The following is a 14,166-nucleotide window of genomic DNA, read 5'->3' on the forward strand; positions in this document are numbered from 1 at the left end:
CCTTGGCAGGCGGGTTCTTAACCACTTTGCCACCAGGGAAGTCCCCATAGACAATATTTAAATGGGTGGTTGTGGCTGTGTTTGGATAAAACTTTATTTATAAAAACAGGCAGCTAGCCCAGTGCCTGTAGTTTGTCAAACCTGCCTTTTAGAGGCAACTTGCTATTTGAAGAAACTCTTTTTAAGAAATGAGTAGTTCTTTTGAAAATGAGTAGTTTTCTCTTTAGTTTTCAGTGGTTTACTTTTAGATTTTGTATATTGGATGTTTTAAATTTTGAAATAATTTCAGACTTGCAGAAAAGTTGCAAAAATAGTGCAAGGAATTCCCATATACTCTTCACCCACATTCCATAAATATTAACATTTTACCACATTTGCTGTATCATTTTCTCTCTTTTGCTCTACCTGTATGTGAATATAGTTATGCCTTTATTTATAGTTTTTGTATTTTATATATTTGTGATTATTATATTCTATTAAATACTGAATTTTCTTAAAGTAGTGTGTAGTTTGATAGAACAGTGGCCTTTAGACTTAAAAAAAAAACCAATCTCTGTTAGTAAAAGGCTTTTGAGCAACCTGTGTGTGCGTGTGTGTGTGTGTGTGTGCGTGTGACATTATGGTTATACATTTTAAATCAAAAGTTATAATATTTTCCTGTTCTCCAGTGGATCAAAAGAGCAGAACCCCTGATGTACCTCACTTGAACACCACTGGTTTAGAGAATAAACCTGGCAGACTTGTGAAGAAAGGTTTTTTTTTCTCTATCAGAGCTTCACTGACTCTTTAAAACATTCTAAATAACAGGTCAGAATGAAATGGTAGCTTCAAACTTGAACAAGCTTGTCTGAGCCCATCCTAAATCCTACCTGACTTCATATTACTCAACTACTTGATTGATCATTGTCAAGTGAAATTTGTGGTGGCCAGAGCAGAAAGCACTCAGCTGCCATTCCATTCCTTTTTCTTGTGTCATTTCCCCATCTATGGCTCTTTGCAGGAAGCTAACTGTGAGAGAGAAAGATCTTTCTTTGAGTTTCCTAGGAGTGGTGGTGATATTTACTCATTCTTTCTTTATTCAACACCAATTGGAGAAGTGTTTTTTAATCCCTCAGATAGTGTTTGTGTTGTAACTGTAGAGAACTTAATGTTTCATCAATGATACGTGTATGGGGGTGCTATTCACAGTAATTGGATCTCCTGATTTTGTGTATTAGCAGTTAAGATGCCACATGTGTATGACTTGCTAGTCCACTGTATTGCCTGAGGAGCAAATGGTGCCAACAGATTCTAGTAAGTAGGTACAGGGGATATATATATGTTCCAGAAGAACCTCATCAGGGACTCCCCAGAGACAAAACTTAACATTTTGGTATAACTCTGTTTTAAAACTCCTTCCTAATTAAGGTAAGAATTTAGGATGGGAAGTAGAGTTTGCGGGATTATAAAATGGAATCATTAAAATTGAAATTGTCTAAACCAAGCTCTTCTGGTTCAAGAATCTCCTTCATAGCATCTCTAAAAAGTCATCTCACTTCTTTGAGTACCATCACTGCCTTGGCAGAGTAGTGGGTAATATTGGCCTCTTAATTTGGCAGGGTCATTTTTCAGGCAGAAGTACTTAAGAAGGATATATGTTGGTCACTCTGGAGGATGCCTCTTGTCAAAGGGCCTCTGCTTATTAAGCAGCCATTTAGAGGGTAACACGACAGGGCTCAATGAAATTCAAGACTCGTTCCAGAACCCTTTGGGATAGAACAAGCTTCTGGGTGTTCCAGGGCAGTCAGCTGCTCCCAGATCTTGCTTCTGTTCTTCAGCTCCTGCCTAATTCCTATAGGACAAATTTATTAGTAGTGAATATATGATGGACTAAATTGATACTCTTCTCAAAATTTTGCTTTTCTTCTTTCTTCAGTCTGTGTACCTCTCACTATCCCTTCCTCTCACAAATAGTCCATATTTCAAGATTCAAAGACATGCCATTATCTTACGTGCTCCTATGAAAGAAGAAAATCCTGCCACTTAAACTGCGTCACACAATTATAAAATGTATCCTAATTTCAGACACATTAAAACATGGGGGGGAAGCGTGTCTTAGAATTGATGAAACACAGCATTGCTGCTGCTGTAAACAGTGGTATCATTGAAGATTCAGGTTTTCAACCAGAGAGAAGTGTTTTATTGCTTTCTTCTCTTCCTCATTGGTTTCATTGTATTCACTCCCTTCAGTGGTAGGACTGTTTAACTTGTCCTAAGTGTGGGGATTAGAAGCCTTGTCTAGATCCAAAACATCATGTAACAGTTATTTTCCTGGGTGGGAAAGGTAGCAAGCCAGGTTGACAGGGCCTCTGCTGTATCTCTTTCCCAGGCTGTTAGGGAAAATGCTTCAGTGAGCCAGTCGCTGGGATAAAGTGACTGCACATGACTATACCTAAAGCCAGCTGGTTTTAATAACAGTGAATTGAATTAACTCAATTGGAAAAGATTGGTAGCTGCTGTCCTTATCCTGCAGATCTGCTTTAAAGAAGAGTCCAGCAGGGAGCTGGAGACCTGCTCCTGGTAGAGCCAGGCATAATGCTGCTGGAGAGGAACAATATGCATTTCTTTCTGAGTCCACTTCCTTTGAAACGTCTTCTATGGCAGGAGCTTGATTGGCTGCCAAGGCACATTTGAGTTGGGAAGCAGTGTGGCAGACATGGCAAACTGGGGGGCCTCGAGCCATGTTTGTCAGATGTGTTTTAACTGGCCCTTCCTGTATGAAAAGGAAAAAAATGTTTTAGCTAAAATGTAACAGGAGATTTCATGCAAAAGTCCAGATTTTTGGCTTCCCTTAAATAAATAGGAAGAGCCAGTGTTACTGGACCCATTCTAGTTGGGACTTACAGTGGATACATGTACATAGTGGTCTGAAGCATTTTGGAGTTGACAGGCCTTCACTGGAGTCCTGGTGCTATCACTTGGTAGCTGTGTGCTGCAGTGCAATACACTTAACTTCTAGGCCCATTGATCTCATGTATGTATAGTAATGCTTACCTTTCCAGGCTGTGGTGAGGTTTAAATAAAGAACTACATGTGAAGTGCTCAGTATTTGCCTGGCACTAAAAAAGTGCTCAATAAAATACGTGTGTAACACATATGATCATTGAATTGACAGTTGGGCTAGATTACATAATTATAGATTTTTATCAGTTGTTCAGAGAGCCGTAGGAGGACTCACAGAAAGGGTGTGGGCAGAGCAGAATGCGTAGAAGATGAGGGGCTGTGGATTAGGATGACATGCAGGAACTGAACACCAAGGTAAATGTTGGCACTACATGATAGTCTCTAGGTATGCCTCATTTTCCTGTCCCATGTTGAGCCCAACCTCCTATTTGTCTACTGGAGGTACTGCGAATAGAAATAAGATCATGTCTCTAAAGCACTTGTTCATTTCTCACAGAAGAGCAGTATTCAACATGATACAGTGGCCATATCCAGTGTGGGAGCTCTGGAGCTCTTCATTTACTTATGCCTCTAAGTGCTTATAGGAAGGGTGTGATCCCAGATAAGAGGTGTTAGCTAGCTGCAAAGGGGGATGTTATTTATCTCTCCCCCCGTTTTTCCTTATGAATGACCTCTGAGTTGGTAATTGACAGGGATTATTGCCATTTTTTTAATCTCTGCTAGGAGGCTGCTGGAGTCTTCCCTCATTTCATTATCCCGTTATGATGGAGCAGGATCCAGAGAGCACCCAATTTACCCAGACCCAGCGAGGTAAGGCCGAAGTGAGAAATGGCACTAGGTGGGGGGGAGGGACTGCCCTTGGGGTTGCCAAGCTGTTGGAAGCCCCATTCTGTGCCTCTCTGGTCCTGGTGCTCTTTTACTCTTCAGTTACAGTTTTGAGACAGGTGGTTCAGGTGATTGGGAAGTATTACAGGTAAGTGAACAGAACCTCTGGTGACAGAGGGTTATGACTGAGCCCTTGTCCTTTGGGGCTCATTTTTGTAAGTGGGACACTAGAGGAGGGACCTGAGGAGGTCATTGGCAGAGTCACAGGATATTTCTTTTCTGCTCGTCAGAGAGGCTGTTGCCATTCAGATGGACAGCCAAAAGTGAAACAAAAGTTTTTATTAATAGGGAAATCACTTACAAATTAAAAGCAAACAATTCTCTCTCATTTGAGAGAAAATTTAGAACATCAAAAGGCAGAAATCAAGTTCATTCAGATGTTGAAGTTTTGGAGACTATATGACGGAAGAAATGACTGACAAAAGGGTAACTGAATAAAACAAGTTGCCATATTATTAAAGTGCTTGCCTTACCCCCATTAGAAGACATTTAAAAGTTCTTGAAGAGATAAAAAGAAAAAAAGAATTCAGATGAGTTTAAGGCCCACCTTTACCTTATACTGGTAACTCAGGACCGAGGATGGGGTGTTGAGTTGATATATAACATTTATTTATAGTGAGCAGCCCTTTAGGGTTGTCACAGCAGGACTTAATAATTCTGTTAATGATCCGAAAGGGGGATAACCTGCACATTCTCTAGCAACAGCAGACCGCACATCGTGAGGCTTTGCCAAAAGAAGAGGGTAATTTATAATGGTGGAGTTGAAGTTAACAGTGTAGGTCAGAAAAGGCTAAATGAGCTTTGCTGTAGATTAAGAATTTAAAGTCTGCAAAAACCTTTAGATCAAGTTGTTTCCAAGGTTATTGAGTGATTTTGTTGTTACTACAGTTATGTCATGATACCGAGCATTCTTTCTGAGATACTAGTGAAAAGATTCCCTGTTATCCTCTTACTTCCTTTTCCGTACCCCAGAAATGGCAGATCAGGGAACATGGGGATTGATGACTTTAAAACGGGTAGGCAACTTAGATGATGACTGAAACAAGGAAGTTTATGTTAGTCTCTAGTCATATTTGAAAGTAATAAGCCCTAAATAAGAGAAGGAAATATTTTGCATGAATCAAATTCTTTGAAACCCTGAGAGAACTTCTTGCTGTGAAACAGTTTCTTTTAGGACAGTAATGGGAATCTCATCCCCAGAATTTTTAACCTGACAAAGTTTAACGGTGACTCTTAAAGACCATTATTTGTCCTCCTTTCGTGTAATAAATTTGTTATTTATTCCTACTCAGATCTCTTTATCACAGAAAGGCCAGACTTTGTGGTGGTGTTATTTTTACATTTTCCCTTTAAACACAAAAAAGGGTTTTTTGGAGGGGGAAGTATTCTTCCTTGAAGAAAACTTGAGGAGTTATTTAAAATATTCACTTGGAACACTTTTAGAGTTTGATAATTATCCACTCTTCAGTAGGAGGATGATTGTTACCTCATTACTGGTTGTTTAATTTCTTTTTCCTCTTAGATTTCACCCTGCATAATCTGTATAGGTCAAAGCCTTTATGAGACATGTCAGCATTCAGATCCTTAGCTTCCCTCTGGATACCTAAAAACATGAGGCTGTGATGTACTTGTACTTAATAATTGTGAATCCATTTTTCTTTACCATTGATGAACAGTTTTGTAGCTTAGGGAATTCCTGTCCAATGGTGAAATTAAACAATTGAGGTTACGTAGTGCTGAATTTTTACCCCTACATAAAAGGACAATCTTTATTTATTATTGTCAGCATCAACATTATTTCTACCTCTATCACCATAATATAATTTTTCCATTAGTTGAGGTAGGCTATCAACTCAGTAATGAGTGTATTTATGGTCACTTTTCAGAATCTTTTCTAAAAAAAGAATCTTCATTCTCCTCTTAAAACATTTTTTTAACATTCTTTTCTACTCTGACTGACTTGAGAATTTAACCAACAACGATTGATTTCTACTGGAAGATTTCTGTATATTTGGTAGCTATAGGAACAACTCAACAGTATTGGCTTCTGTCTGTTGAAAATTTAGGGTTCTTGATTCATCCTTGCCAAATGCATGGGAACAGGTGCCCAAAGAGACAGTGAAAGTTCCACAAGTTGAAACTTTAAATCTTATACTCTGATGATCTTGGCCAAGGCCTCTGTACGTCCCATGCCCACCTACTGTATAAAGATAATTTGGATTCAGAGGTGCCAAATGCAGCATATTGTTCCATAACATAGACTTTTGAGTTCCAAAGATTGTCACCTGGCCTGCTTGGAAATTCTGTTTGATGGTTGGCCAGAAGGACATCACCTCTGATGAGAGGCATTTCAGAGGCAGCCCTGTTTTGTGTAGCAGTTGACTGCAGGATCTCCTTTGGTCTGAGTGAGTAGATTTACTGAGGATTTACCTAGAGGCTTACTTTGTCCAGGGGTAATGAAAGGTCAGGCAGGAAGATGTTTGTAAATACTTTTCCTACCATTTGGATGTAAGTATTTCCATTTCCATTCTCAATCAGTTTTTCCAGATTTCCATTAAAAAAAAAAGTTACATGCTTTTTTTTCCCTTCTATATTCAAACATTATAGAAGTTAAGGTCCCTAGGAATCCTTACCAGGATTGCTGTGTTTCATTTTTTTGTTCTAGTTACAGAAATAAATATTTTTATGTACATATTAGTATATACATACCATTCTTTAATTTTTCCCCCACTTAAAATTTTATTTTAGAGGGCTTTCATTGTGCATATATAGGGATATTCTTTTCAATTGTTATATAATGTTTCTTTGTATAGATATAATTTATTTAATCTGTTGGTGGACATTTGGGGTGTTTCCCAGTTTTTCACTAGTGCCAGCAATATATATATATATCTCTTCGTATCCTGGTGTGTTTCTGTAGGATAAAATTACTAGTGGAATTGTTGAATCAGAGTTGGCAGGTTTTAGGTCTTGGGCAGGTTTTAAGTCTTGAAATTTCTTAGTAATCCACTTAATATTATATATAAAACATTTTTCTGTTACTGTTCTTCTCTCACTTTTTCAGTTCACAGCCTCAAATTATATGCGTTGTGAAAGATGGAGGAAAAACTCGACAAAGAAGGGAATGTGCAAATTGTATAGGACACTAGACATTTTCATGGAGTATGAAGACAGTGAACCATAGCTCGAAGAATATAGACCTTTTACTAATTTAAAGTAGATTAAGTCTTTTAAGACTAATTACTGAGAACAGCCATTGTAAGGGAGAAGAAGAGTGACTGTTGTCTTCTGTGTTGCTCAGTGCCCACGTAGCCTCTGATGCTCTGTCGTAAGAAATAGAAAAAATCGGTTTTTTTCTTTTAGATTTTCTGTTCTCCTGAGTATATTTTACTCTCAGTCTCTATCCTGAATATTTTCTCTGTGTTAAAATATCTGGATAATCTGTAAAGGAGGGATAAGAGGTTCAAAGAGGTAGTTTTAAGGAGCTAGGACAAATCTGGAGCTACAAGTATTTGTTGGAGAAGAAAGGAGTCCTGGTGAAGGTGATGCCTGAAGATGCCTTCTTTAGTCATCTCGGGTTCACCATCTCTTGGCCTGTTTTCTCATCTATAAAATGGAAGAAGCTGTGGTCCCTTTCATTTCTTATATTTTGAGTATGGATGATTAAGGAAAATCTGCGCATCTATATAAAGGGCACACCCTGAGAAGTTAAAAGAGGTCCCTTAAGAAACTAAAAGAAAGGTCCAGTGTTAAACTCTTGGAAGGGGCAGCTGTTGATCAGATGATGACTGATTAAACAGCCTGTTTGCCTTATCTCAGAACAGAAACACTGGTGGTAGTCTGATAAGCATATTGTGCAGTACAAGCCTCCTGGTGAGTTAAATGCCGTTTCTTTTTCACGTCTCCAGAGTTCACCTCAGCAGGGAGATGTGATGGGGGAGCTGGATTTACTGTCTTTCACAGTATTCCCCACATTAGTGCTAGTTTGTGTTTGTTCATCTCTGTTTCTCTCAGATTATCTCCTGCTGCATACTATGCCCAGAGGATGATCCAGTATCTCTCACGGAGAGACAGTATCCGCCAGCGTTCTATGCGCTACCAACAGAACCGCCTCCGTTCTTCCACCTCCTCCTCTTCCTCAGACAACCAGGGTCCATCAGTAGAGGGAACCGACTTGGAATTTGAGGACTTTGAGTAAGTATATATTCAACTTGCTTTCTTACCCCTCCTCCCGAGCTGTGAGTGCTTCCAGGTTGGCCACTGTCTGAGCAATAGTGGTTTGACATTCTTGCTTCAAACCCCTAAGTTATTATTTATGAGAAGTAGGATGGGGAGAGGGACAGAGGGTTAAAATGCCCAGGGCACTCCCACCTCTGGTAGTTGCATTGCTGATTCCCTGAAGCCTCTGGGAAGAGACAGCCCATTGGGCCCCAGGCCAGGCTGGGAGAAGATGGCCGCTGCTCTTTAGGCAACTTTTAAATTTCCCGTTTGCGTGAACAGTGACTCTGGAAGTGCTTCATGTGGACTGTCTTCATAACATCAGGGAGGCAGGGTTCATGTTTTTTCTCTTAAGCAGAGTAGATACAGAGATTAACAACAAAGACAATACTCGGATTTCCCTAGGAGACAGATTCTCTCAGTACCCTTAACCACACTGCTTCTCTGAGGTCCTACTCCCTTGCCCCTAAACGTTCTCAGTCTCTCTCTACCCCCAGTTAGGATCCTTTGGAAGTTGCCTGTCAAATTAACGTGGAGGTTGAGAGGTGATTCCTTGCTCTGCTAGTCTCTTTGAGCGGTTGGCTGGGGTACGGGGGTGAGCTAAAGGAGCAGCGTCAGCCCCGGGCTCCAAGGTCAAGCTCCCCAATCTTCCTGCTGGGTTTTACATTCTCTGACCTGCTGCTCCTGACCTTTCTAGCCATGTATTGTGTTCCTTTCCATCTTGAAACTGAGCTTTCCTGGCTTGTACCAAATTGGACATTTGGCTCTTGCTTTGACTCCTATATTTTGATATTCTCAAAACATGCAGAATAAGAGGGAAGGGTGGTTAAACATTTTTCTTTCCCCGTCTTTTTTGCCGGCAGTACTGGAATAGGACAGCCTGTCATCTTCCTTTTTTTTTTCCCCTTCATCTTGACATAGCCTGGTCAGGTCTGGGATCTTAAGAGCTCCTGCCTCCCTTCCACCTTCCTCTTTCGTGAGCTGAATGAATAGTTCCCCAGGAGCCATCTTGCAGTGGAGCTTTATGAAGTGTTTGAGAAATATCTTTGCCAGAGAGGACTAAGAAGGTGGGAACACCCTTTGTACCAGTTGGCCTTCCCGATACAGTCCTTAAACACACTGGCCAATTGTGCACTGGGAAGCAGAAGGAACATGCAATGGGAGGCTCATTTGTCTGAGGAAGATGTAAATGTGAAAGGAATGCAGGGATGCCCTCAAACAGCTGTGCTGTTGCAAACAGAGCAGGGGTGGTGGGAGAAGGGCCCAGCTGCTCTGTGACTCTCAGATGTGTCCTTCTGCCTTAAGTCCTCACTGGGGGAAGATGGACGTGGGCACAGCAGTGAAGGGAGAGTCTCCACTCCTTTAGCCAGGCAGACACCTGTAGGGAAATATGTTCCCCTGTAGAAATGATTATTTTTCCAGCACCGGGGTCTATTCAGGGAAGCAGTTTCAACACATAGTGCCAAGGCTGCTGGGACTTAGTGCTGCTGAAAAGCCTCGGTAATCCCGTGGAGCTCTGGGAGTCAGTGCAGATTGCATAGCCCTCTCTCCAGGCATGTTTGGAAGGCTGTTAGCTCTTCGCAGTGGTGAAACGTGGGGCTCATGCCTTTGAGCTGTATCTTGCCTCGTGACTTGTCCTTCACAGTGGAGTTCTGGGTTAGTTTAAAATGTTCTGTTCTCATCTTACCTTCTCTTTCTTCTGTTACCACCTCCTCCCTTTCCCCTTCCTTCCCCCTTGATTTTCCTGTGTCAGACTGCCTCCTCCCTGTGCTCCCCACAGCCCACTTCTGCTCTCGCCTCCGCCTGGCTTCAGCGCAGCCTGAATTTACATCACCCTCTTCACCTTTCATGCTCTGACTTACCACTGTATTGCTCCCTGGTTAGTAACAACGGGCTGGTTTCTCTAAAGCCCCTCCGAAAGTCCCTCCCCTTGGTGTTTGCCTTTCTTGTGGGGCTGAAGCAGACTATAATCTTGTTTTTAATAGCAGCTGTGGATTAGTCACCTCAATATTAGCAGTCCAGGTCTTCTAGTAAAGGATGTTGCTGGCTGGTTGATACTGAGTTACCGTCTGTTCATTCTTTCTCTGTCTCTTTCCCCGCCCTCCTCCCCCTGCTGTAAACCGAGGGCTGCTTGTGGTTGTGCCTCTTCTCTTAATTTCTAGGTACTCTGAGGGGAGAGAAAGTGAGAAATTAGGGAATGTACCAGCCCATTTTAATTTCTCTGCCCCAATCCTTTTCCTCAGCTTTGATAACTAGAAAGAAAGTTACAGGCTTATACAGTCATAATTTATAGTTCTTTCAAGTACAGAGAAGCAGATTAAGTTAGATATGGCCTGGAATCCTAACACATAGGGTACCATTAAGAGAGACTGTTCTCCTGGGTTTCCTCACCTTCACAACACAGCATGGTCTTGCCTTTGCCACCCCACTCCGACCTCTTCACCCTCCTTCCATTTGCTAAGTCATAGATCATTTTGCCATTCTCTAGCTTGTCCCATCCAGGTGTATAGGGACCTCAGAAAACAAAAGGGAGACATTAGGCAGATCCCATCTTTTTTGGTTCTCTTTCATCATCCATTGAATGGAAGGTATCAGCTATCATATTTTTCATGTATACTAATTTATAACATACACAACATTTGTAGTATATATAAATATACTAATATACATATATCTTTTAAAATCTTGTTTACTCCTTATAATAACTCAATGAGATAGTTGTTCATTTCATTGTGTTTTTTAAAATAAGGATACAGAGGCTTGACCAAAGTCAGACATGTCTGAGATTAGAGATCAGGAGCAAGCATGTTTAGTGTCTGACTTTAGTGTCCTGTAGATTTAAAAACCTTTAAAAATGATGTCCAGCCATATTTGAGCCCTTGCTCCATGAGCTTGCTGTGGAACAAGACTATCTAGATTTATCGCTAGGGAAGATAGGTTTGAAGGTTGGTCAACATCAGGTTAAACTTTCTGTTCTTTTGTGGTCTGGATTAGTGACAATCTTCCCAGGCAGGCATCTTCTCCTGTCATTTGTCTCTGTGTGCGGCAAGGATTGAGACTGCAGGGTCCCTGTGTTTATCAAAATGCACAGGACATCCAGAAACCTGCTGTCAGGAGGTCTGTCGTGAAGCCCTCAGCATGTCTTTGCATAAAGATGTTCACAAGCAGGGTAAAGGTGTGGCTGCCCCTGACCCTGCTGTCTGCCTCCTTCTGAGCTCAGACTACCTGCTAGAATGTAGACAGCAAATAAGCATAAGGAAAACTCACATTTTTATTTTCACCATCCCTTTGGAAAGAGGGAGGGAGGCTTTTATGAAGCCCAGGTTGAGTGCTGTGTTCCCGTAGTTTCTAAGGCCTGCAAAAGAGGTGGTACCTGTGACTTTATGACTATTGTTCAAGCTACCCTCACCCTCCTCCTCATTTTATCTGTTATTCTAAATGTAATTATAATCTTAGAATCATCTCCAGTTCATCTTCTTGCCTCTTTTTTTACCTGCTTTGCCTTCCAAGGCAAGGATACCCTGAGCTAATGACAGTCAGAACTGGAGAAGCTTCAGATTAGACCAGTCACAAATATCTCCAACACTGCGTAATTATATTCAACTTCTTTTTTTTTTAATTATTTATTTGGCTGCATCAGGTCTCATTTGCGGCACATGGGATCTTCCTTTGCAGTGCGCAGGCTCTTTGTTGCAGCACGCAGGCTTTTCTCTAGTTGTGGTGCGTGGGCTCTTAGAGTGCATGGGCTTAGCAGTTGCAGCGTGCGGGCTCTCTCGTTGTGGTGCGTGGGCTCCAGAACGCGCGGGCCTAGTTGCGGATCTTAGTTCCCCGACCAGGGATCGAACCCGTGTCCCCTGCATTGGAAGGCAGATTCTCAACCACTGGACCACCAGGGAAGTCCCTCAACTTCTTAAAACTTGTTGTCAGCACAGAGAGAACAAGTCCTTCATTCACAGTTGTGACACCGGTCTGTACTTGGGGAAAACATCTCAGTGAGAATTCTAGTCTTTCAGCCTAGTCTTTCAGATGAAGTGTCTTGAAGTCAGTTATACTTATTTTATTAACTCTTCTAATTTATCTCGTTGTATTTGGGTTCCTTTTACCCAGAAATCCATGTTGTGACCAAATATGCAAAACCGTTTCATTGTGAAATGAATGACAGTCATTTCTGGTTGCCCAAGATGGGTTCTGGTTTCTTAGTTTGGCATGATATGTTCTAGCAGTACCACATACACATGTGCGGAGGAGCCTCAACCAGAAGGCTTTCATGGTCCCCTTGCTAGACACCTTCTAGCAAGGAAGTCATTAAAAGGTCTTCTTGGCATATAATGTAGCTGAGGACAGTTCTGAAGGCTGTCACTCAGTTCTGCCATCTGATTGGGTGTGGCATAGAAGTTGCTCGCCTTTATAGTTCAGAATTTAATATTCTTCATCGGCCCTTTTGCCACTACTGAAATTTAATTGAGTCACACAAAGAAAATATGTTAGAAACCCGATGATGTTACTCTTATCTGTCTATAGGTGAAATCCTGACAGCTTTGTGAGACTCATATACTTGTGTCAAGTTCTCATGGCTAGAAATTTCAGGAGAGTGAAGCCACATGTCCTTGGTAGTGTTTGCCCCTGCTCTCTCTTCTGTGCCCCAAATTTCCAGGACTCCTATGGGAGTCAGTGACTACTAATAACAGATATGTTACTTAGAGCCGAGAAAGGGCAGGGGCAGATCTTCAGAGCGAGAAGTTGCGTACTTCATTCTGAAACGGGGTTGCCTTTGTCTCTTCCCTGGACTTACAGACCATAATCTCTTTGATATTAGAAGTGCAAGAGAAACTATAAGGGAACACGCTGTAAAGTGACTCTTCTCTCTACAGACTGGAACCTGCCAAAGCAGTCAAGGATCAGGCAACCAGCTACAGTTATTGAGTGGTGGTACTGTATAGAAGTAGTTCTTAAAGTGAGATGAGATAAGAAACCATTCACTTCCTTTTTACCAGAGTTTTAAATAATTTCATTTAATTGATGTTTGTGGTGGTTGACTGTTTTTTACAGCGTGGGTTTATAAAAGAGAAAGTCTTAAAATAGGACTTTTCTCCAGATATACTTAGAAGAAAGGCAAATAAATGCATAGTCATAGAAACATGAAACAGCATGGAGCATGTCAGGAATTCCCTTGTTGACAGGTATGGTCAGGTTGTAAAGTCCAAGCTACAGCAGGAGATGAGCCCCAAGAGTTAGCATGGCACCAGATCTTGGGGAGTTTTTTGTGCCTTGCAAAGGAGGAGAACTTTACCCTGCAGGTGAGAGGGAGTCACTGAAGAGTTTTAAGCTATGGAATAACATCGGATTTTTACACAATATCTTATAAGATAGACTGTAATAAGGTACCCCTAAAGTACAGGACAGCATTGTATGAAGGGAGAGAGTACCTGGGGAGATGTGAGAAGGCTTCATGGGTTTCAGCTAGGTGTGAAGACCCCATAGGACTTCGACGAATTGACGTGGAGGATGGAAGTAGGGAAGGAGATTCTAGACAAAGGAGTAGCTTAAGCAAAAGCCCAGACACAGAAGATTTACAGGGTTTGTTCGGAGACCCTGCATACATCTGTGGTTAGAGCAATGGAGTATTTGTACTTTGAGCAATAAGATCGGAAAGACATGGACTGTGGAGGGCCTGGAGTGCCTGGCTGAGAAGTTTTGACCTTGTTTTTGCCTAGGGACAGCCATTATTCAACATGTGTTTTAGGCAGCGAATTCTGACAGTGGTTGTTAGGCAGGTGGCAAGTATATGGATGCAGGAAAACCAGTTAGAAAACAGTGGGCAAAATACATATGAGGACATATGAGGACTGAATGTTAAGTATTGGACATAAGAGGCCTTGGTGTTTTGTAAGAGTGGGACCTGCTTGTGAATGTTCCTGGGGAGATGAGCTGTGTGAGAGCTCAGCTGCCTCACTTCCTACTTCTCCAAATAAAATGTTGCTGGAGTCCTTTTTTACTCTTACTGGAACTGATTTTGAACTAAGTTTATAAAGTAGCAAGTGACTCCCAGAACAGCTGTGATTGGAACTGGGATCTCTTGTTAGTGCCCACTGGTCCCCAGAGCCTGACAACTATTGTCTA

The 14,166-nt window shown here is 41.6% G+C and overlaps 1 protein-coding gene across 15 annotated transcripts in view; it reads left to right on the forward strand.

Annotated features, from left to right (window-relative positions):
• Nucleotides 1-14,166, forward strand: part of AMBRA1 (autophagy and beclin 1 regulator 1) — a 178,277-nt gene that overhangs the window by 59,041 nt on the left and 105,070 nt on the right. For 14 of the 15 annotated variants that reach the window (XM_082627250.1, XM_082627255.1, XM_082627258.1 and 11 more), the window contains 2 exons: nt 3,667-3,753; nt 7,843-8,022. In XM_082627250.1, the coding sequence (XP_082483376.1) occupies nt 3,667-3,753; nt 7,843-8,022 (267 nt within the window). The remainder of the gene's footprint in view (nt 1-3,666; nt 3,754-7,842; nt 8,023-14,166) is intronic. The other variant, XM_082627256.1, reaches the window with a different exon arrangement.

The sequence above is a fragment of the Mesoplodon mirus genome, assembly GCF_964341445.2.
Source record: "Mesoplodon mirus genome assembly, chromosome: 7".
In the NCBI taxonomy this organism is placed as follows: Eukaryota; Metazoa; Chordata; class Mammalia; order Artiodactyla; family Ziphiidae; genus Mesoplodon; species Mesoplodon mirus.